Here is a 22,213-nt window from a genome sequence, read left to right as displayed (position 1 = left end):
GAGAGGGAAAAGGTTTTATTATGAAATTTGTAAGTTTACGGGGTTTTTTTCAAATAATTGTCCGCAAAAATACCTGTCATTGGCTGGTTTAAGTAGCCACTTTACACGCTGTGTAACATTCACCATTCTGTCTGTGTTTTAACATCCAGATATCGTCAACTCTTCGATTTGTTGACTTTTGTGAAGTAACAGAACTAAAATTGTTATTTTTGTTATTTATTTTGTTATTTTCAAGTATTTTTCATACCCTTTTTAATTTGTAGTATATCATAATTTTAATTTTTCTGCTTAGACATGCTGAATTTCACTCCCTGGAAGTAATTATGATCAGAATTTAATGCAACAGACGGGAAAAACATTTTTTAGGAGGAAATACGAACGCCTAGCAGGAGCAAATCGTATGATAAAATAATAAATTATTATTTATTTTAAATCACCACCACCGATTATATCTCCCTACAAAAAATATATATATAAAGTGCATCTAGCGCCCAGCCCGTTCTCAGTGAATGAAGAAACTATACGATTACCTCAGCTTTTTTCTCCATACAAAAAAAAAATCATTATATTTTACACCTTTAACCCAATCACCGTTTTTTAGTACTAAAAAACCCTTATTTGAAGAACAAATAGTGTTGGAAGATTTTCTTTTTGAAATCTAGTATTTCGAACATTATTTCCGAAGGCTTATTTTTTTTTTAATGATACGTTGTCATATTATGTATCACATATGCTGAAGTGGCCGTTTTTACCACTATTCATTATAAAAGGAATCGGCCAGTGTTCAGACTGCTTAGTGTTGACATTTCAATCATAATGGAAATATCTGCTAAATGTCATTGGGATATTGCTTCATAAACTTTTGTACAAGTGTAGTAGAATAAAGCTACGCATATTGCTTAGTTAATAATTATTGTTGCTTGAATTGATTTTAAAGAACCACAAAAAAAAATTGCCATTGATATTGCATAAAAATTGCCATTGATATTGATATTGCATAAATATTATGAACTTATATTTAGGTAGAAATTATTATCATTTTTTGTAGATTACCTATAAAAAATTCACCGCTCGCCACTGACGTCTAGATAGGATTTATTGCCGTTATTTTTTCGCAATAACACATAAACACAAATATCAGTAAATTTCCGTGACCACTCTTTGAGGGCATTCATCATCATGATCTTCCCCTCTTCCACACCCATAAGTGCATAGGGCACTGAATTGGTACATTAAATGCAGCATAATTCGATCATCTGTTACATAAAGGTGAGGTAAACAGTCTTACGCTTCAGGTGCAAGTCCGGGAACAATGAAATATTGCAGTTTAAAAAACCTTTAAAATTGATATTCCATATAAACTCTTGCCAGGAATCGAATCCAGGACCTTAAGTAAGGCTACCATTTCGTAAGAAGACAAATACACAGAACTCGTTGATGCACCGTTACATTTACATACACGTTGTACATTTATATTATAAAGAAATACCATTAGAAATAAGAGAACAAAAATAAATTTCATTTAAACGTAAGTTTAAAAAACATGTGTGTAGCAGATAAGTTAGCTCTTAAAAAGTAATTGTATTCAAGTTGGTTTTAAAGTAGCTTTTTTTTTATTTTACGTATTCTGTTTAGAAATATTAACAATTGGCATATATTTTAATGATAATTAGAAATACGTTAATATCATTCATATATTACGTTTGTAAGACTAAATATATATATTTTTTAATATAATAATAGACGAACGCTTTAAACACTGAATAACGAGGTGGACTTTTCTCTAATCGATTTCCTTATTCAGGACTTCACTTGAGAGCTCTTGAAAACGCTCGTCTGGTCCAATTTCTTTATTAAAATCATAAAAATCTTTATTAACCATTGTATTTAATACAATGTGATAAATACAAAAAATAAAACTAAATTATACACCAATATTTTGAGTTTGTCCAAATTTTTGTAGACGAGGACTGGATTCAACTCCCTGAGGAGCTGTTTATATTAACATATTGTTTATCGGGTTTTGGTTGTCGGGTTGTGGTCCTGTGGCTAATGTCTTGGACTCACGGACCAAAGGTCCGTGGTTCGAATCCTACTCTACCCCAACTCGATTCCATTTTCTAATAGCGAGTTATTTACAACTCGTTGAAAATGGCCCTCAAAATTAAATATTTGGGTAAATCATAAGAACGCAAATATTTCTTTTTTAAAAAAAAAAAAAAAAACATATTGCAACAGAGACGAAGAACATTTAAGAAAAGGTAATATAGAAGTCCATGTAGAGGTCCATGAAGAAATATAGAAATTGAAAAAATAATATTTTCAGGCGTTGCCTAGTATGTAGGTGAAATAATTCAATTAGATGAATCTCACCTGCATAAATAAAGGTTTCAGCTCTTTAACTTCACAAACATCAATAGATGAAAGAATTGAAGGAATATAGATGTTAAAATATGGGCAGAATGGTGAATGTTACACAGTGTGTAAAGTGGCCACTTAAACCAGCCATTGACAGGTCATAAGCCCTGTAGATGCCTAGACTTCTATATTATCTTTTCTTAAATGTTCTTCATCTCTGTTGTAATATGTTAATAAAGTATACACGGTCAAATGGCAGACTCATTACCACCAGCGATTTCTAACAGTTTGACCGAAAAACAAGTAAAAAATACAATAATAAAAAAATAAAAACAAATTTTAAAAAAATATGCATTAAAAATGTTTTTTTTTTTAAATAAATGTTTTTATTCGTTTTTTCATCGGAAATAAATGTGTGTCCGGAAAATGTGTAACATTGTGCAACTCACATTATTAGTGGAAAAGCGACGTAATCTTGATTGCTAATCAAAAAATAAACAATAGATAGGTACTATACTTCATTCGCGATAAAGATGCAGTCTAAGAGATACAGCTATTTTTTAAACATGTTACGAACTCTACACAACACCTCACACCTTTTTTTTCAAGGGTTTGTAGGAAATTTTGCAGAGAGTGTGTGGACCAATTAAAGCTAAACAAAATGATAGCTGGATTAGTTGACTGTACATAATTACTTAGAATAATAACCGTACATGTTCCAGCCAGGATTTGTAGACACTGTACACGGTACTACCTTAAAATATCACATGCTAAAAATGCTTATTTCCGTAGGTCTATTACAATGAGGAAGTTCAGCCCTATGGGAAACTGAATAGAAAAGTTTCTTGAAATGTATAAAAAATAAATTAAAAAATTGCCTAATGTCCAGTACCTTCATAAATTGAAACAATGTCTCAGATGGGAAAGTGGGGGGACATCGAAGCATCACTATAAGAAATTATTTTTGTACATTTATTAGGGGGTTCATGATAGACGTCGTGCAACCTATCTAGCCGACTATACCATAGGAACCTTCGGACTGGAAAAAAGCTAGATACACAGTTTTGAAAGTGCTAATGTTCAAAATGTTCCTAAGTTAGCAAGATACATGACATAAATGTGAATATTTTTTCATTCTTCATTCCCCTCTTTATCTTCTCTTCGTGTGTCCCTGTCCTAATGCCGCCCCATTTACGACAAGCATATTTCTCTCATAGAAAATACAGTATTTCACTTTCTTTTTTAAATATAGTCTCGTCTACACAACCGAAGGGCATGCATGACAAGATGTATGAATGTGAAAGAAGCTAGGAATGTATGTCAGGGTCGACGTGTGTGGCAGTCTATCCTCTCTGTCTACCTATACAGGGAAATGCCGTAACTGTAGTATTACTAGTAGTTGCAGTACGCGTGTTGTTCAAATGGTGATATGAAATTGATATTAATTGATGTAACAACTTTTATTTTTGTATTTACAAATAATCATAGGGATTTTGATACGTTCTCGCCAAGTACCGTTATTTTAGTCTTTTTACATCGGGAAATACTGCAGCCAACTTTATCGTGAAGCTCCACCATTAGGCTTGAAATGACAGTATATATTATTCCGCTGAAGTGTAAACAATGTGTTTTATTGTAGCGTTAAACCTGTCGAATTCCGTGTCAAAAAAATAATGTTTGCGGGGAATTTTACTGCATTACCTTTTCAAAATAAAATCTGCCACTGAAGCAAATAAAATTCTAGAAGAGGCTTTGGAGAGATTGATTCCGACGCTTTAAAAATAATGCGTTTGATGTTGAAGATAAGATATTGAACGCTCTGGCGCACCGTAAAGTTTGAAGAAGAAGAATTAGAAGCATTACCCGATAAAGACCCAGATTGCCAGATGTCAGATGCAAAATGAACTTGAAAAATCATTAAAAATAGATCATACTACAGTTGTCAAAAGTTTTAAAGCATTAGGAATGATTCAAAAGCAAAGAAATTGGGTGCTGTACGAATCGAAGCTGATAGACGTCGAAATATTCCACTATTTTTTCTATGCATTATCACCTTAAATTTCCACTGTTTTTTTTATACCAAGTAACAGTTTAATTGTGAAACTGTTTCCGTTTTTTCGGGAGAATAACTGTTTTAAAAAAAATAAAAAAATTCCACCTCTAGATGCCTTCTTATTCTTATTTTTAGAGGTCGAAGTCAGTGCTATTCAAGCTCCTGACGTCACTGCGACCTGTGAAGATACCCGTGAATAGTTCTCGTCCTCCAAGCCCAGATTTATAACGAGCCTGGCTATTGTCTGGAAGGCGCGAGTTTACATTTTGCTGAATCTCCCCATCCAAGCCCAGATCCGTAATCCTAGATGCCCTACTAATTTAAGTAATAAAAGTACTTTTGTAATAAATAAATAAATAAAATTAGAACAAACGAATTTTAAAAAAATACTTTAACCAATTATTTATTTCACAATATATTTTTGATGATATTATAATAATGATGTCTAAAGCAACTTGCAGAGTTCTATCAATTTTGCTTATTTAAAGTGCATTATTACGTTTGTATTTTCTAATTATAAGCAAAAAACACATTATGAAATTTTTATACGAAGGAAAATATCTCGCTTTGCAGGCATTTGCAAAAAAACATGTACGTATGCATTTGATGAAATTTATTGATGTAGCGTTGAACTTTCACAAGTTACTGGAAATGTCGCATTTTGTGAAATTTCTCTAACTCAACATATCGACAATCGGCCACTGCATCAACACGTTGGTAGGTTCTACTAGTGATGCACCAAATGGCGAATGTTACCGAATATCGAACATAGATTCATTGTTCCCTTTCCGCACCGAATGGTGCAAAGGGCACTGCATCGGTACACTAACCACAGCGTCTCATCCTTTTTTTTAAAGGGACAGGAAAAAGGATGGAGTATGAATTTACTCAATTTAATGGGCTATATTGAAAGATTATTTAAATATTGAACAAATGAACATAATTTTTAAAGCCATCCTAATGTAAAATATTTCTAACAATCTTTGATTATGTCCAAATGCTTGCAGACTGGCTGGATTTCCTCCCTAGGGAGTTGTTCATATTAAAATTTATTTCAACAGAGAGGGAAAACATTTTTGAGAAGGGAATATGGAAGTCTAGGCATTTACAGTGTGTAAAGTGGCCACTTAAACCAGGCAATGACAGGTCGTAAGCCCTGTAAATGCCTAGACTTCCATGTTTCCTTATTTAAAATGTTTTCCCTCTTTGTTGAAATAAATTTTAAATATTTTCATTTAATGTACTTCAGCTTTGACTATCTTATAATTTACCCAAATACTTCAAACCTGGGGATTTAAATTTCAACTAGGTATTAGAAAACTGGAATCAAATTAAGTAGAGGGGGGATCGAACCTCGGAATTCTGATATGTTAGTCTGCGATACTAGCCACGAGATCACACCCGATTCTAACCCGATGTTTTTCTATTTACACAACAAAATATTAAATCATAATTTATATATGACAGGCGCCGTGACGCAGTTGGTTAGACGGCCAACTGTGAAACTGGCGTCGCGGGTTCAATTCTCACCGATTGCAAGAAAAAATCAAAAAAACAATTAATGCATTAATTACCTTCTTAATATAAAAAAACCGCATATTTCTCGTGACGAAAATGTTTTGATGTTTTTTTAGAAAAACTTTGATTGGGTAACATGTTATACTATTATTTATTTCTTATATTTAATAAAGATAATATAATAGGTTACAAAATTGAAATTTTAATAAATATTAACACTTTTAACTGTTGATATATAAAGTATATACGTGCTTCAGGGCCAAACCGCGAAACTTTAAAGGAACATTCCTCATGGTGAATTTTTTTTAAATCATCAAAAAATTTCCATAGCAAAACACTTTCAAAAAACCAAAAACGCTTTATTTTTATACATTTCAAAAATGTATTTGTAAAATGGCGTAAATCTATCATTTCCCTTTAACAACCCCTACCCCTCCCCTACAAAAAAAGAGAGTTTTTAGGATTAACCCGCTAAGCCTCTATTTAGAGGCTTGTCAGTAGGTGGATAAGAGGGGATATGGAAGGAGGTTATGAAAAATACACCACAACACTAAGACCAATTGAGAAAAAAAGTTTTCATGGATTTTTTTTCTTGCAACTGGCGGGAATCGAACCCGCAACGCCAGTTTCACAGTTGGCCGTCTAACCAATTGCACCACGGCGCCTGTCGTAAAACAAAGCGTATTTGACCAACGAAGCGATACGCACCAGACGCTGACCAGGTAAGCGGCTGGATAGGGGTTTACAGGAGGATTTCTAGTCGAGAAATGAAGGATTAACTTCATTTTGAGATTGCAAAAAAAATGTTTTTTGAAATAAAAAATATTAAGTTTACTATGAAGTAATATTCCTCTGAAGTTTTGCAGTATGGCACTAAAACACCGCGTATTTTTTCATTTGCGTTATGGAAAAGTAAAATAATAATTTCCCTTCACCAATGTTTTATTTCTTGCTACAAATGACGTATGTAATACAGACAACCGAGAAAACAATCAATCATAAAGAAACTTATAACTTAATATCTTGAAAAGGTAAAATCAGGTTACCCGCAGGCGCGTATTCAATATACTGTATATATAGACGGTAGGCAGGTTTAACATTTAAAAAATATTGTTTTTATTAGCACATATATGTACCTACACGACATATACATATGCATTTGTATAAATAAATGATAAACGCTATACTTTTCGTTTCGCCATCAAACATAGTAAAAATAAATCAAACTTGAAATGAAATATTCCATAATTACCCAGTCAGTAAATCAGTCAGCGTTTTAAAAATTTCTAGATTGTTCTAAATTCTTAAGGGCCAGTTGTATAAAAAAATGTCAGGTTAAATAAAGTTTATGGTCAAATAATTGTTGCATTTTCGTCAAAATGCACTAAAGAGTTCGCATGAAAAAGTCAAATGAAACAAATTATTTTGCACATTTTAACAAAAAGGCAACAATTATTTTACAGTAAATTTTATTTAACTTAACTTTTTTATGCAACTGGCCCTTAATCAGTTTAACGTTAAACTTTTGTGGTATTTAACCCTTTAAGGCTTAACATATTTCGTTTTATTTTGTGTGCAGGAATTATTATTTTTTTAAATATTATCGTTAATTTTTAATGAAAACTGTCAAACTGGTGTTAGTAAATACACAAAGTTTACGAAAAATCTGTTACAATCAAATAATGTTAAGTTCATCCGATCATATTAGTAATTTCTGAGAAATCTGTTTCGAACTTGCCTTAAAAATCATTATCATCATCACCATTAACAAGCAACAACCAACCAAAGCCCAACAGCTGTAGTACCAAAAAATAAGTACTTAGTTAAGTAGTAAAAATGGAAATATTTAAATAAAAACAGGTATATAAAAAAATGAGCTTTTTAATTTTGGGAGCTACGGGGTACATAAGTCTTAAAAGTCGTGTATATTTAAAACATAGGCGCCGTGGCGCAATCAATTTTGCTGTCAACCTGTGAAATTGGCGTCGCGGAATCGATTTCTACCAGTTGCAAGAAAAAAATCAAAAAAATAATATTTTCTCAATTGATCTGAGTGCTGGGTGTATTTTCATAAACTCCTTATATTTCCAGTATTTTCCACTTGCTGACGAATTTTTAAAATATAGGCTATACTATTGGTGAACAAAACGAAAAACAATATTTTCAAAGCTCGAGTCCATAAATGGATTGCTAAAGAGACAAGACAGGAAGCTGAGGAATATGTTTCATATTTCATAATATAATTTTAGTTTCTTGAAAGTCCTTTCTCGTTTATTTGATGTTTTAGAATCCTTTTTCATATTTCTTTTGAATTTTTACACAACAATTGATGTGAAAGTATGTACAATTATGTATGAAAAAAAAAATACACTGACACTCCGGAACGTGTCTGTGGGCCAGTGGAGTGGCTACATCCATAAATAAAAATAAAATTACATTGAATGTACCCATTGTATGAACATTTTCTTTTGTAAACTACGTATTTGTATTTTATATTGGATTAAATAAATAAACAAAATATCGTGGTATGTATCAGGAATATAATATTAATAATACTCGTATATCAAAGGAACCCCGGTTAAAGTATTGACGCAAAATATGCGATGTATTTGGGTTATTTTACATTTTTTTAGATTTAAGATATGTATTTTTCTCATCAAATATGTCTTATCCGCAGAATCTTAACAGTTGGATATCAGTTGGCAATAAAATACACCGATAAAAGATACTCTAGATACGAAACGTCCTTCAACGATAAATGCATCACCTCGTATATTTGAAATACAATACAACTTTTCATATGGGAGCCTACGTTATATTTACGCACCGTTATTTGCGAATGGGTATACAGTTTTAATTTATTATTATTTTTTTTTTAATAAAGGAGTTGCATATTTTTTGGCTTGCTTATTATGTACAAGGCTTATATTAACTGCAAAAGGTATGTTCCTTCTAATTTTTTGACTATAGTGTGAGGATCTGGTGGTGGAAACTCATACAGGAGAAGCCGGACTATGTGACAGGCAATAACAGATCTACCGTTCCACTTTGAGAGCGTTCGGCATTTAGTGTCCTATTTTTATTTATTTCAACAATCACCTTTACTATTTTTACCATGCATGATATTACCTCATGCGATAAGTTCTTATGACTTATTACTGTTACAGTTTTAATATTGTACAACATTACAAAACAGTAAAAATTTAACTTCTGAGAGAACAGCACATAATATCTATCTTAATACAAAACACATACAGGTACAAACCAACAAGACTATATTTTTTTTTAATCAAATTTTTAAAATTCATGAGAATTTAAAAAAAAAAAACAAATTTTTGCGTTCTAATTATTAACCCAAATATTTCAATTTAGGAGCCATTTTTGACGAGTTGCAAATAATTCACTATTAGAACATGGGAATTAAGTTGCGGTAGAGTGGGGTTCGAACCTCGGACCTCTGATCGAATCCGCCACACTAGCCACGGGACCACAACCTGATTCTTAAAACACTGAAAAATCGTATGTCTCTGTAAAAATTATTATGCCTTTTAAGACATCCACATTTTTATATTTATTTTTAAAAATATATATTCACTTAGATAGAATAATTTAAATTCTTGTACTTTCTCAAAATATATCTGTGAATATTTTCACGCGCATAAAATTAAAAAATAAGTCAATAATATATCACATATTTAGAAGGCTGTAAAATAGTGCATAGAGCGCTTCATTGGTACACTACCTCAGTGTAATTGGTAATTTTTCTTACATGAAGGAAAGACGTTATGTAAATTACATTCTAACGCATCAAGTACCAGTCCAAGGACTATGAAATATTCTACTGTAAATGCACATTTTTAAATAAATATTTTACGTCAACCGTGTCGGGCATTCAATTGAAATTAAACATGAAATATATAATTTACGATGCCTTTTTACACACTATAGAATAATATTTTTTAAATCTGCCAAAATGTATCAATAACAATTAAAATAACATCGTAAAGAGAGTTATAATGCATTTATTAAATACTTTTCATCATTTTATAAAAAAAACACTCCCGTTATAAGCTGAATATTTCTTACTGTACAATTACAATTTAATACTTTAAAAATAATATTATTCAAACGATTGTATTATTGTAGTGCGACGTGCATTATAATTGATTATGTACTTTTTCATGCAGATATATGCGAATCATTTAAATAATAATTTTGACTACCCACAGGTAACGCCTTAAAAGCGATAATAAAAAAACCGCATCGATATACTATACTGTATTTTACATTTATTATGTATAAAACAAATCAATCTGATGATGGTCTGTAGCGAAACAAGATGAAAATATGTCAAATAAACATGAGCAAAAGCATTTATTGTCAGTTCCAAAATAGTTTTTTACCTGCAGCTCTGACGACTTTCTTGGTGGCCTCGTCTTCGAGGAGATTCGGGGCATGGCGCCTTCCTTGAGCTGGTCTCCCGCCGAAGATAGCCGCCAGGGCGATGAGGCCCACCCACCAGGCCCGCCGCATCGTCGAGTCACTAGTGTCACTCCGCTCACAAATTTGCCACTCGTGTCACTCCGCTCACGGAGCCCGACAAGTGCCACTGCGCTCCGATTTCGAAAAATCTCCGATGTCACTTCACTCGCGCCCCGGCCGAATTTGAAAATCGAATTACGCACCAGTGTCACTGCGCTCCCGAACTTGTGTCACTCCGCTCGGTGAGAAAGGCCACTTTCACTTTAAATAAGACGCTATATGCGATTTACACTCTTACAGGTCTGTTAAATTTTAACACTTTTCTCGATCAAATCTCAAGGTCACTTCTTTGTTTACCAGTTTTGATAACTTCATTCATATATAACACCGTGTCGTGCAATTGGCAGAACATTTTTATTGGCTAAATATTATGTAAAATAATATGGCATTAATGTTATTACGAAGTCAGTTTACTAATGTATATAGTTATAATGATTTAAATTTTCTCGGACGATGTCACATCAAGTATCAAATGACATTGAAGATCACCTTTTATAATAAAAAATAAAAGAATAACATATCCATCGTTAAATACTTACTAAACAAGATTTTTTGTTGCAATAATATTGCATTTGTTACGACACAAAATTAATGCAGACAATCGTACTTGTTTGGGAACTATTTTAATTAGTATTCAATGGCAAATAATATATTTAGACAATTTATTTATTTGCCTGAAAGACAAAAAATATATATGCATATCATATTTTCTTGGCTATCTACTAAAAAGGATTGATTTTGTGATATTAACTAGGCAATATGAATAATCACTGTTTAATTTTGGGTAAAATATATTTTCTTTGAAACAGTTGTGCGAAAGTAGTGAATTTCCTGAAATTCGCATACAAATCTGAATTAAAATAATTTTCTCACTTTTTAAGAATGGCAAAAATTGCAACGAAGAAAATCACGCGTGAATACCTTACCAACCGGTCGAGAAAACGCCAATTTTCATTTGAAATATCCTTAATTAAACATCACAAAAATATTCAGATACTCGAGTACGGATTCCAGAGTCAGCGATTTTCGAAATCGGTCGAATTTGCGAATAAAACTCACGCATTGTACGAGACTGTTTCGAGAGCTGAAAAGCGCCGTGCGTCCACTTCGCCAAGCAGCCGGGCGATCACTGCGCGGGTCCGCGAAGTTTGAAAGATAAATCTCCGGGCGGGGGGCGGCAGGGGGAAGGGCTTTATATACTAATACATGTAGAGTGCGAAGCCTTCCTAATTTGAACGTGCGATATTGTTTATTGTTGCACTCATTTGTTAGCTGTTGTTAACTACTCATAACAAGTCCGTTCTTTTTTCAAATGCTCGGAAAGAAAATGCATGATTTGGATGGTGGGTATGCCATTGACATATTACAACACAGACATGTCATATAGAGTAAAATATTTTTTTAAATACTGGCACGAAAACGAACACAGAGTTACAAAGTTTGTTTATTTAGACCAGGGCTGCATTCAACGATCATGCATATGCTACTAAAAATTGAAGGATAGAAAAAAGTTTGTATTGTAACCTTAACAATTAACGTTTGTTTTTGGTGGATTCCAATCAGATTCTTCTCTCAAATTCATTACAATTTTGACCCTAATGTTTCTTTTCACTGGATTTTGGGGAATGCAAAAGTAATAAATGTACCTTAAAAGAAAAACCCTGGAGCCATATTCAACAAAATGTCCTGGAAACGAAATTATTTGAATTTGCGATTTTCAAAACATAACTTTTGAACCAAATGAGATACCATAATATTTCACTCTGTAAAGAACTTTCAATCTAAAAAATTTTTTATTAAATTTATTTATTTTAAATTTTTATTTTGTATTTTTTGCAATATAACAAAGTGAACTTTATAAACATATATGAGCGGACATATTGCCTTGAGGCAATTCTTCCTACCCTCCCAAACCGTCTAGTTTGAGAAAATAAGAAGTACACGGACACATTCTTGGTATCGACACATTACAACAGAGATGAAGAACATTTTAAAGAAGGGAATGTAGAAGTCTAGGCATCCACAGAGCTTGTGACCTGTCATAGGCTGGTTTAAATGGCCACTTTACACACTGTGTAACATCAAACCAGTCAATGACAGGTCATAAGCCCTGTGGACGCTTTAACTTCTACATTCCATTCTCTAAAATTTTCTTCATCTCTTTTGTAATATGTTGATATTAACATCTCCCTAGGAAGTTGAATCCAGTCTTTGTCCACTGAGGTTTAGACAAACTCAAAACATTTTTGACATTATTAGTAGATATAATACAGAATCGTATAATTTATTTATTTGAATCAAACATAAACTAAAACTCAACACAATACTATGAGGTGAGGAGGAGGGATGGGAACGAAATAAGAAAGAGAAAGGAAAAACTCGAATATTTAGACGGTGGCGTTATCTTGACTTAAATGCAAATAAAGAACGGGCGTCGACATTAGTGGGAAGATTATTCTACAATCAAGCAGCTACTACTGTGAAAGAGGAGGCAAGAAATGAGGGCTGTGAATGGGTATAAAAGGCTTCTCTCGTTACTAAAACGAAAATTGTGATAGAGGTTGCATGAGCTCTCTCAGATAAGCAGGCGAAGTGGGATTATTCAAAATATTGTCTTGAAGTTATACAATGTTTATTATGTGCCTGATACTGAGCCAGTGTAGTCAATTTTTAAAATTTGCGAAGGTTAAAAATATAACGTATACCGACTTACCGACACGGGTTGATGTTTGTAGGCACACTAGAATATTTTTTTTGAAAGCGCTCCGTCACACAGACTTAAGCGAAGGTTTATCATAGATTTGAATGGGTGGTATACAGAATGCCTTAGTAAAATGTATAGTATCTTTTGAATTGGTTACTTAGTTTTACTTATTTATTTTTTAAGTTTTTATATAGTAAGGTCATTCAATAAAGATGCATTTTTTTTTTTAAACATGTGTTTTTTAGATATACGAGTATAGTATTTCCAAAAAAAAACTCTTAAAACGCATAAATCATAATATTCAATATTTAAAAAATTATTTCCTAACAATATGTGTAAACTACTTTTACAAAATACCCCCATCCAAACATACATAAATTTATGAGCCTATATACAGTGTACACGACACAGGTTATGGTCTCTTGAGAAGTGGCGTGGACTCCAGATCAGGAGGTCTAAGGGTCAAATTCCGCTTTACCAAGGCTCGTTTTCCATTTTCTAACGCGGTTATGTGCAGGAAATGCCGTCAACATTAAAATATTTAGATAAGTCGTAAGAACACTATTATTTATTTTTCTAAAAAAATTAAATAAAATCAAACAATCTCTTAAAAACCATACCAAAAACCAGTTTTATTTTTTTTTATAAGGGAATTCAACAATGATACATTCTAGAAAACATACAATTTGAAATTATTATTTTTTTTAAAGAAACAAACAGTTGACAATGATATAGTAACATTAAAAATAATACAGTTTAAAGACAGACCAGCAAAGTTTCTAAATAAGAATCATACATATTATTAAATTGTGTTACAACCAAAGGGTGTGTTTATGTGTATTCGTATGAGAGTAAGTGTAGATGTGTGTTTATGTGTATTAGTGTAGGAGTAAGTGTTCAGGTGTGTGTAAGTCTGAGCATCATTAAATAGTAAGTGGGATCGTATCGCAGCCAGAAATAAGGAGTCTTAATTTATTTTAAAATAAATTAAGTTATTCCCATATACAATTTTACATGTATCTTCAACTATAGAATTACACAAAATAAAATTACATTTATTGTTTTTTTTATAATTAATTTAATCAAAGTGAAACCTCTCATTTATTAAAAGAATATTTATTAATTATTATGAACTTCCAGGAATAAATTTTATTACCAAATTTGAATTGTTTACTCCGTTTTAGTTATTTTAAACTTTCTTTTGCATCACTTGACTTTATATATATTTAAAGATTATATTACTTCGAATTAAAAAGATAAATTCGTCTACTGAAACTATATTCGGAATGGTAACTTTTTGATAAGAAAAGATATAACTCGTATTTATAACATCTAAACAATAAACGATTGTGTCATTCTGTATCTTATCTAAAGAGTACTGTTTTTAGTTTCTAGTTGAGAGATTGTAATAAAGTCTGTTTATTAATAGTTAATAGTACCTTTACAATTTCTAAATAACCTGCGTTGAAAAATAATAATATGGAATAATTATTACCCAGAAAATAATTTCACTTTCGTAAACAAACATACAGTACTATGCGAAGTAATGGAATATTTGTATGTTTTGTCATTTTTCTACATATAACAACACTCTTGTATAGACTTGACCATAGTTGCATCATCATAGGCATAAGCTCGACAGCCCTGGGTAGGCCTTGGCTGTATCCAGGAGTCTCCTCCACTCTGGCCAGTTTCTCACATTCCACGTAGGCATATCCGCACTGATGCAGTCTATCCATCGCAATTTGGGCCTTCCTGGTCTTCGTTGTCTTTATGGCATAGATAAAGTTAGGCGTTTTATAGAATTTTCGTCGTTCATTCTAATTATACGGTCAGCCCAGCTCAAGCACCCCACCTTGATGGAGTTAGGCGCTCCGTAGATTTCATATAGCTCCCTTTTATAGCGACGACGTCAGTGGTTGTTTTCTCTCACAGGGCCTTAGACAACTCGTCGGATTCGTCTTTAGAAAGCTGCATTGGTTCCCTCAGTATTTTTTGTCATAACCCAGATTTCGGAGGCATATGTCTGAATTGGTTTGATCCGAGTTTTGGAGAGTATTATCTTAGTATTTTTTATCTTGGGGTGTCATAGTTCTAAAGGTTCACAATGATTTTTCGGGGGTTTTTTAAAAGTGGACAAGACAGGTGCATTTTTAATATAGGGTCAAAGCACCACCCCCCAGTAAATGACCATTAGTTAATAAAACACAAAATAATATTATAAATTCTCAATAATATAGTTGATTCGCCGTATCTTTTACAAAATATTGGTTTCCGTTGTCCTCTTCGCTATACTAGATTAAATTCCCTTTTTTATGTACCAACTTGTAAAAACAATTATACCTCGAATTCATTCATTAGACGTACCTGTAGAAATTATAACGGACTCAGTATTGATGTAGACATTTTTAACTGCACGTTGCATTTGTACAGAAAATTTCTTCATGGGGTCGATTATTTGGGATAGTTGCTGAATGTGCATCTTGAGTGGTTTATGCTATGTATATGTGCCGCATGTAATGTATATGTTTGTGTATGTTTTATATGTGCGTTCATGTGTGTGCGTGGATGGCTCGGAGTGTACATTCGGTATTTTTATTTATTTTAATTTATTACCTACATGGAAAACGCAAATGTCAACAATTATTCTTTTCTCACTTAAAATTCTTATTTTTTTTTTTTTTTTTTTGTCACATTTAATGTTTATATTTTTTTAATTTATGAAAACTTAATTGGTCTTTTTATGTTTAAAAAAATATTGTTAATACTTATTTTGTATGACTGTATTTTTTCTGAATAAAATAAAATAAAATAAAATAAATAAAATAATAAGAATTGGTACATGTGTCTAGTAAAAAAACTTTTTACATTAGAAACTATGACAAAAGCGGTTAGGCGGACACATCTTTTGGGAAGAAACAAATCTATAAGTTTTGATCTGTGTATTGTCAAAAGATAATAGTGTCTTCCTGTTATTTTTCTGAGATTGATAGTGTTTTTATAAGGAAAGGTGATGTAAGTGTTTTATTTAATGCTATTTCTTATGCAATTTTTTGAATATATCCATATTCTAATGTGTTAGGGTGTTTTATAATGTTATGATGTAACAAGATCTAAAAATTATTTTTACTGGGGAAGTAGTGGTCATTCACTGGTAATTCTACTTTTTTTCAAGAGTAATATTAATTATAATTATTGTAATACTCGTATTTCAATAAAACAGTAAAAATACTTTAAAATTATTATATTAAAATTAATGTGTTTTTTATTGTTTTCTTTTATTTTGTACGATTAAATAATGGAATTAATACCTTTAATGTGGCTTTCACTACAAGCTGAACCTTAAACGGTCATTCATTGGTGCTTTGATCCTATAAGAGGTAGCTTATTTTTAAGTCTGACACCTTGAACAGAATCGAAATTTCTGAAAAATGATGTGCTTTGTCGAGGAATGGAAAGTGTTAATTCCTGAGGAGTTTATCAATTCTCAGCAAGATAATTTGCAGCGCGAGGGTTGTAAATATTGTTTTATACATTTTGAAAAAGAAAATAATTAAAAATTTATGCGCTGATTACGACGAAACTATTCGAGTTCGGTACAAAAGGGTGACATGGTCACAATTTACATTCGCTTTAACTCAAATAATTTAATTTTGATTATCTGTTAGAATTGTACAAACACAATCGTTACCGTATGACAGATTACCAATGTATTGAATACATAAATAATAATTTATATCTTGTAATCACAATGTCAGGAAGAGGTGAATTTCAATGAGCCCACTCAACTAAGGACAACGTGTTTACTAAAGTGGAATAAATAATTAGCATTAGCACGGTGAATTGATAATTCATTTCCAATAGCTTTAGCAAAATTAATGTTCTAAACTTATCAACTTCTAAACTTGGAATATATACGATCACTGGCATACTATAATAAAAAGACACGTTATTCATTTGACTACCTCAATCTCATAAAAAAAAATTGCAGTCCCCTCAATTCGAAATAAAAGTATAGCCGATCAACCTCTAAAACATATTTACTCACACGAAGAATCGTCAAAACTGATATTTAACTTCATAAACTTATGTTTCATGCAAATATCACTATCTCAAAGCAACAGTGATATATGTCTAAAGAACATATTCTGATATAATCTGACTTTGAGGTGTGCAAAGGGTCCGACTGAAATTATTTGAAGAAAGATTATGAATACTATATTTTCACATAAGTTAACCATTTAACTTCAATATTGTATTGGCCAGAGATGTATCTGTGGACATCTATCATTGGTTTTATTCTCTTTATGTTTTGTTTATTATATTTTTAATCTGTATTACTATTGATATCTATATACATAAAAATGAATGCATCTATGTTTGTCCTTTATGGACTTAATAACTACCGGACCAATTCACGTGCGATTTTTTGCAAAATAATCTAAATTACGTGAATTAGGTTTGTAAATAATAATTTCATGAGAGAAAAGGTGAGGAGCGAATATATGTTTAACATCGAACTTCCAGGGTTGCATTTGACTGAAATGCATGTTCCAAAAAAATTGGAATATGTTGTTATTTTGAATATTAAAAAAATTTGTATCTGAACGTTTACAAACTGAATTGGTTAATTTCCTTTCAATGTCTTAATTTCTACATATTAACTTATTTTTAATGGATTTTTAGTAATGCTTAAGTAATTTTAACTTACATTTGATACTTTTTGGAAATACGGATTTTTACACAAAATGCACCACTGTTGGTAAGTAGCGCAGAGTTTAACATTTGCACTAATAAATCTTTATTGTAAAATTAATTATTTTATGTTTCGGAATTCAACCATAAACAATTACCTAGGTACCTGAGTAATTTAATATTTGAGTATAATTAATTTTTAGTTTTGTAATCCAATCATAAAAAAGTAGGTACCTAGGTACCTACTTATCAATGAAAAGTATTTTCCCTTTTATCTGGACAGTTTTTGCACGCTTTCACGACACAGTCATTTTTTTTCTTTTGGTTTCGAATAAAATGTCAAGATCACGTCAATACCCGACTGGCGGTTAAAGAATGACTAAGTTCTCGTTGAGCAGTTTTGTGTCATAATATTAGAGTGCTCATGGTAAAACGCGGTCTGACTTTTCTTCATCAACACGCATTTACGTATGTTCTCCCTGGAGTATGGCACCAGAGCAGTGTTTTTTGATTTGAGCACGACAAGGCCTTTTAGCCAATCACATGATGAAATAAAACGAAAAACTAATCCTTATTATAAATAGCCTCAAAAAGTTCAATCTAAATTTACGAAAAAACGTTTGTTTAAGCAACTAATAGCAGGTACGCAGACGTTTGAGTAGGAGAGCGTTTGAGGAGTCCGCAAGTCCCCAATAAATAAAATAAAATAAAATAAAAATAAATATGAAACTTACACGTGCAAAAATTTGTTTCAGAAATTTTGTAAGCAAATTATAGGGACACGCCAATGTTAGATATATACAGTTTTTTTTTAAATCATCAAATGCCATAATCCAGGGAAAAAATACAGTACGTTTGTATAAAGAAAAGTCAGACCGCCCATAATCTTACTAAACGGATTGTAGTATTGTGGTAGTGTATTCTGGAATCCGGAGGTCCGAGGATCAAACCTCACCCTCACCTTGTTTCCCAATGCTTACCATAACAAAAAAAAATATTTTCTGAAATCGTAAGAAATTGCATGTTTTTTTTATTTAAATAAAATAGTAATAGCATTTATCCGCATCAAAATGATAGTAATTATCAAAGGGCAACAATAAAAATTGAATAGCAGATAACAACAGGTAGCAGCTGCAAATAGCAAAAAGCTGCTATAGCAGCTATAGAAAATTTAAAATGCAGAAGGCCAAAATAATCTGTTAACTTGTTAAAAAAATATATCAATAATTAAATTTAATGTTATCAATTTCATTGAATAAACAATTCAATAATTTTCATCACTAGTACATGCATATAAAACTAAGTATGTTTAATGTTTGTGTTAGCATGACTGGGTACGTAATGCGCTTCTCTTCACACACGCATGTAACAATACACACACAAATACATATGTAAATGCATTTTCTCGTAAAACTCTCATCACATAACAAATAGAAAATCCGATGCGCTCAATTTGCAGCGTCCATTTAGCGTCGTGCAAGAAAATGTTTACTTAAATTTATGCCTTTGAATAACAGTAAAGTAATTCACTAATAAATTAAACTTAAGAGGAATCGCGGTATAACTTTACTTCGTGCATAAGTATTACAGTATTTTCTCCGTGGATTATAGCACTCGATCTATTTTTTACCCACAACAGATATTTTCCATCGGTGTGTCTCTAAAGTTTTGCTTTTTTGATAAATTGTTTCTTATGGGAACTAGGATCATCCAAACACTCATAAAAGCGCCTAGTTTATCTGCCGTCTTCGGACATACGGTATGCAAATAGGATAAATCATTTTGAAAAATGGAAAAGGTTCCAACAAAGAAAATTTTATTTTGACACTGTTTCACAAAAAAAATCGGTTTAGTTTTGTTGGTAAGTCATAATTAGTTCAAGGTGCAGTTGTCTAATTTGCACAATACCGGGAAGGCGTTTGCGAGAGAGTGACAAAAAAACATGTTCAAATATGTATGCATCAAGTTTTGCTACGACCGCATATCCGTTTGATTTCTTAAAACGGCTTTTCACATTTGCGCGATTCCTTGAATTATTTTTTATGGCTTATTTTTTTTGTTTTTTTTACAATATAAAAATTGCAAAAGACTTGAAATCGAATCAATCAATACTTAAGCGATACGGAGTTTTCGTCCAGGCGTATGAAAAAAACAGTTCTGTGTTTGAAATAAAACCAGAATTCTGGAAGAGTTTTTGCGACTCGGTGGCACCCTCAGATTAAATTTCTAAACAGACGCAAATCGTGTGGAAAAAAGTACCTACGACTAGTAGTGTAATGGTTAGAGTTTTTGCCTGCCATACTTCAGGTCCTGTGTTCGATTCCTGAGCGCTTCAACATGAAAGATTTATATATAAAGTGATTTACACTGCAAAAATTTAATTTCCCTGGATTGGCACCAGAAACATAAGATTTATTACCTTACCGGTAGTTTTCACAAAAATGGCGCTTTATAAATTATCCAAATATAATAATAATAACACCTAGAAAGGTTCAGCAGTAACATATGATCGAAATACACCACACGTATTTTTCTATTTATTTTAAATGAAACACTTTGTAATTTTTACTACATAAGAGTTTAATATATTATAACACAACTAATTTCAGGTATTTTGAATTACCCGTCATCCAGGTGTAAATATAAACTCTCATTTAAATCAATTCAAAATGTTTTTCCACAAAGTAAACGCTGAAATGATAAATAATACGTATTTATCTATATTAGTTTGGAGCCCATGCAATATTTTTTTTAATCTAACTATAGTAAATTAGTGGTTTCCTAAATAAAATTAAATAAATACGAGTATTTAAAAAAATAATCTATCTGCATCATAGTCAGTCATCTATTTTATGTCATCTCTATGTTTATAGTCTTACTTCTCACCAACATTAGACAAAAAAACTTTAAAACATTACAAGAAGGTGAAGTGATCAGTATTACGCATCAGGTTCTATCTAGGGACAGTAAAATATTAAAGAGTAAAACCACCTTTTTTACAAATGTTTCACGTTGACTCTCCCAGGAATCGAACCCAGGACCTCAAGCATGGTAGGCGAACACGCCAACGCTATCCAGGGCGAACTTTTCTGCAATCGATTACCTTTTTCGTGATTTTTATCGGACATCGGGCCAAGATTCCGGTTATATTTCACACACATAACTGTATTCTTCGTCCACCCGTATACAGATAATTGAAAATACGTATAGTTCTCAAATTCTACTTTAATCGTGATTGAAATTCCTACCAAGACGAGGATTTGAATTTGGAAGACACTTCGATACAATCGATACACTGCACTTTATTTCGAAAATTTTGATTAATATCAAATTTCGCTCTCACTTTTCGCCAGCACAAATTCCCATAAAATCACACACGATCACAACTGCACCGAACGAACTTCGCTGTGATTTCGCTCGAACTTCGCGGAGCGAATTTTCGCTCCACTTTAACGTTACGGAAAATCGCTCGAACTCCGCAAAGTGCTGAAACCTCGCGAATTTTAAGTAGAGATAAAATTACACTCGTTTGAGAGCACCTCGGCTCTCGCTACTATATCTTGCACTGGTGACGACGGACCGACGCAGTGGCGGCCGTCTGTGTCTGAAGACATTTTCACTGACGCAACGACAGAATTTGCAAAGCGGCACAACGAAATATCCGGCCACCGGACGAGTCTCCGAACGCACGAACACGCGTAAAAATAACCCGCGACGCTAATGACATCATATCACAAGGGTAACTAATATTGCCAGTAAAAATATTTAATTCACAAAGAGGAAGTTAGTTAAAGTTCCAATAAGATCTGCATAATTTTTGTGATTGATGTATATTTAGGTATTTATACTTTTACATTGTCTGTATTTTTTTTATACTGAATAATGTTCCCTCACTTTGAGTGTCCCGTGCCGAGACAAACATTTTACAAAATGTGAAACATGCCTTAAATTAGTTATTTAACAAAGTTAACATAATAATAACAATAAAAAACGTAATTAATCAAATTAACCTAATAATCATTAATATAATAAACAATATAAATTATTTTAGTTTTAATCAGAATTATTTTAATCAGAAAAAACATAACCAATTTACATAGGCCAATTGATTTTAACCAGAAAAAACATAACCAATTTATATAGACCAATCGACCAAATTTCATAAACAGTACACATAATTTACTTATTTGGCTTGATCCACTCATCGCTCCATGTGCAACCCACCTCCACAATCCATTTCTTAATAGCAATTTTATAATGAGAGTACTTACTAACTTACAGTCCTTATGGATAATGGAAGTAGATTGTCACGTGACCGCAACAAACTAATCCACTTCCGTTGT

At 32.1% G+C, this 22,213-nt stretch overlaps 1 protein-coding gene across 1 annotated transcript in view; it reads right to left on the bottom strand.

Moving 5' to 3' along the window:
* Positions 1-21,494, bottom strand: part of LOC148274768 (dorsal-ventral patterning protein Sog-like) — a gene marked incomplete at its 3' end in the record, with an annotated part of 322,288 nt that extends 300,794 nt beyond the window's left edge. Inside the window, 2 exon segments of the mRNA XM_088236629.1 lie at positions 10,333-10,960; positions 21,119-21,494. Of these exon segments, the coding sequence (XP_088092755.1) occupies positions 10,333-10,462 (130 nt within the window).
* Positions 21,495-22,213: the final 719 nt, after the last annotated feature.

Source organism: Micrasema longulum, unplaced genomic scaffold, assembly GCF_059751315.1.
Source record: "Micrasema longulum isolate JH-2025_06_02 unplaced genomic scaffold, ASM5975131v1 h1tg001586l, whole genome shotgun sequence".
Classification (NCBI taxonomy): Eukaryota; Metazoa; Arthropoda; class Insecta; order Trichoptera; family Brachycentridae; genus Micrasema; species Micrasema longulum.
The sequence above is the reverse complement of the archived record's forward strand: the minus strand, read 5'-3'. Positions and strand labels throughout refer to the sequence as shown.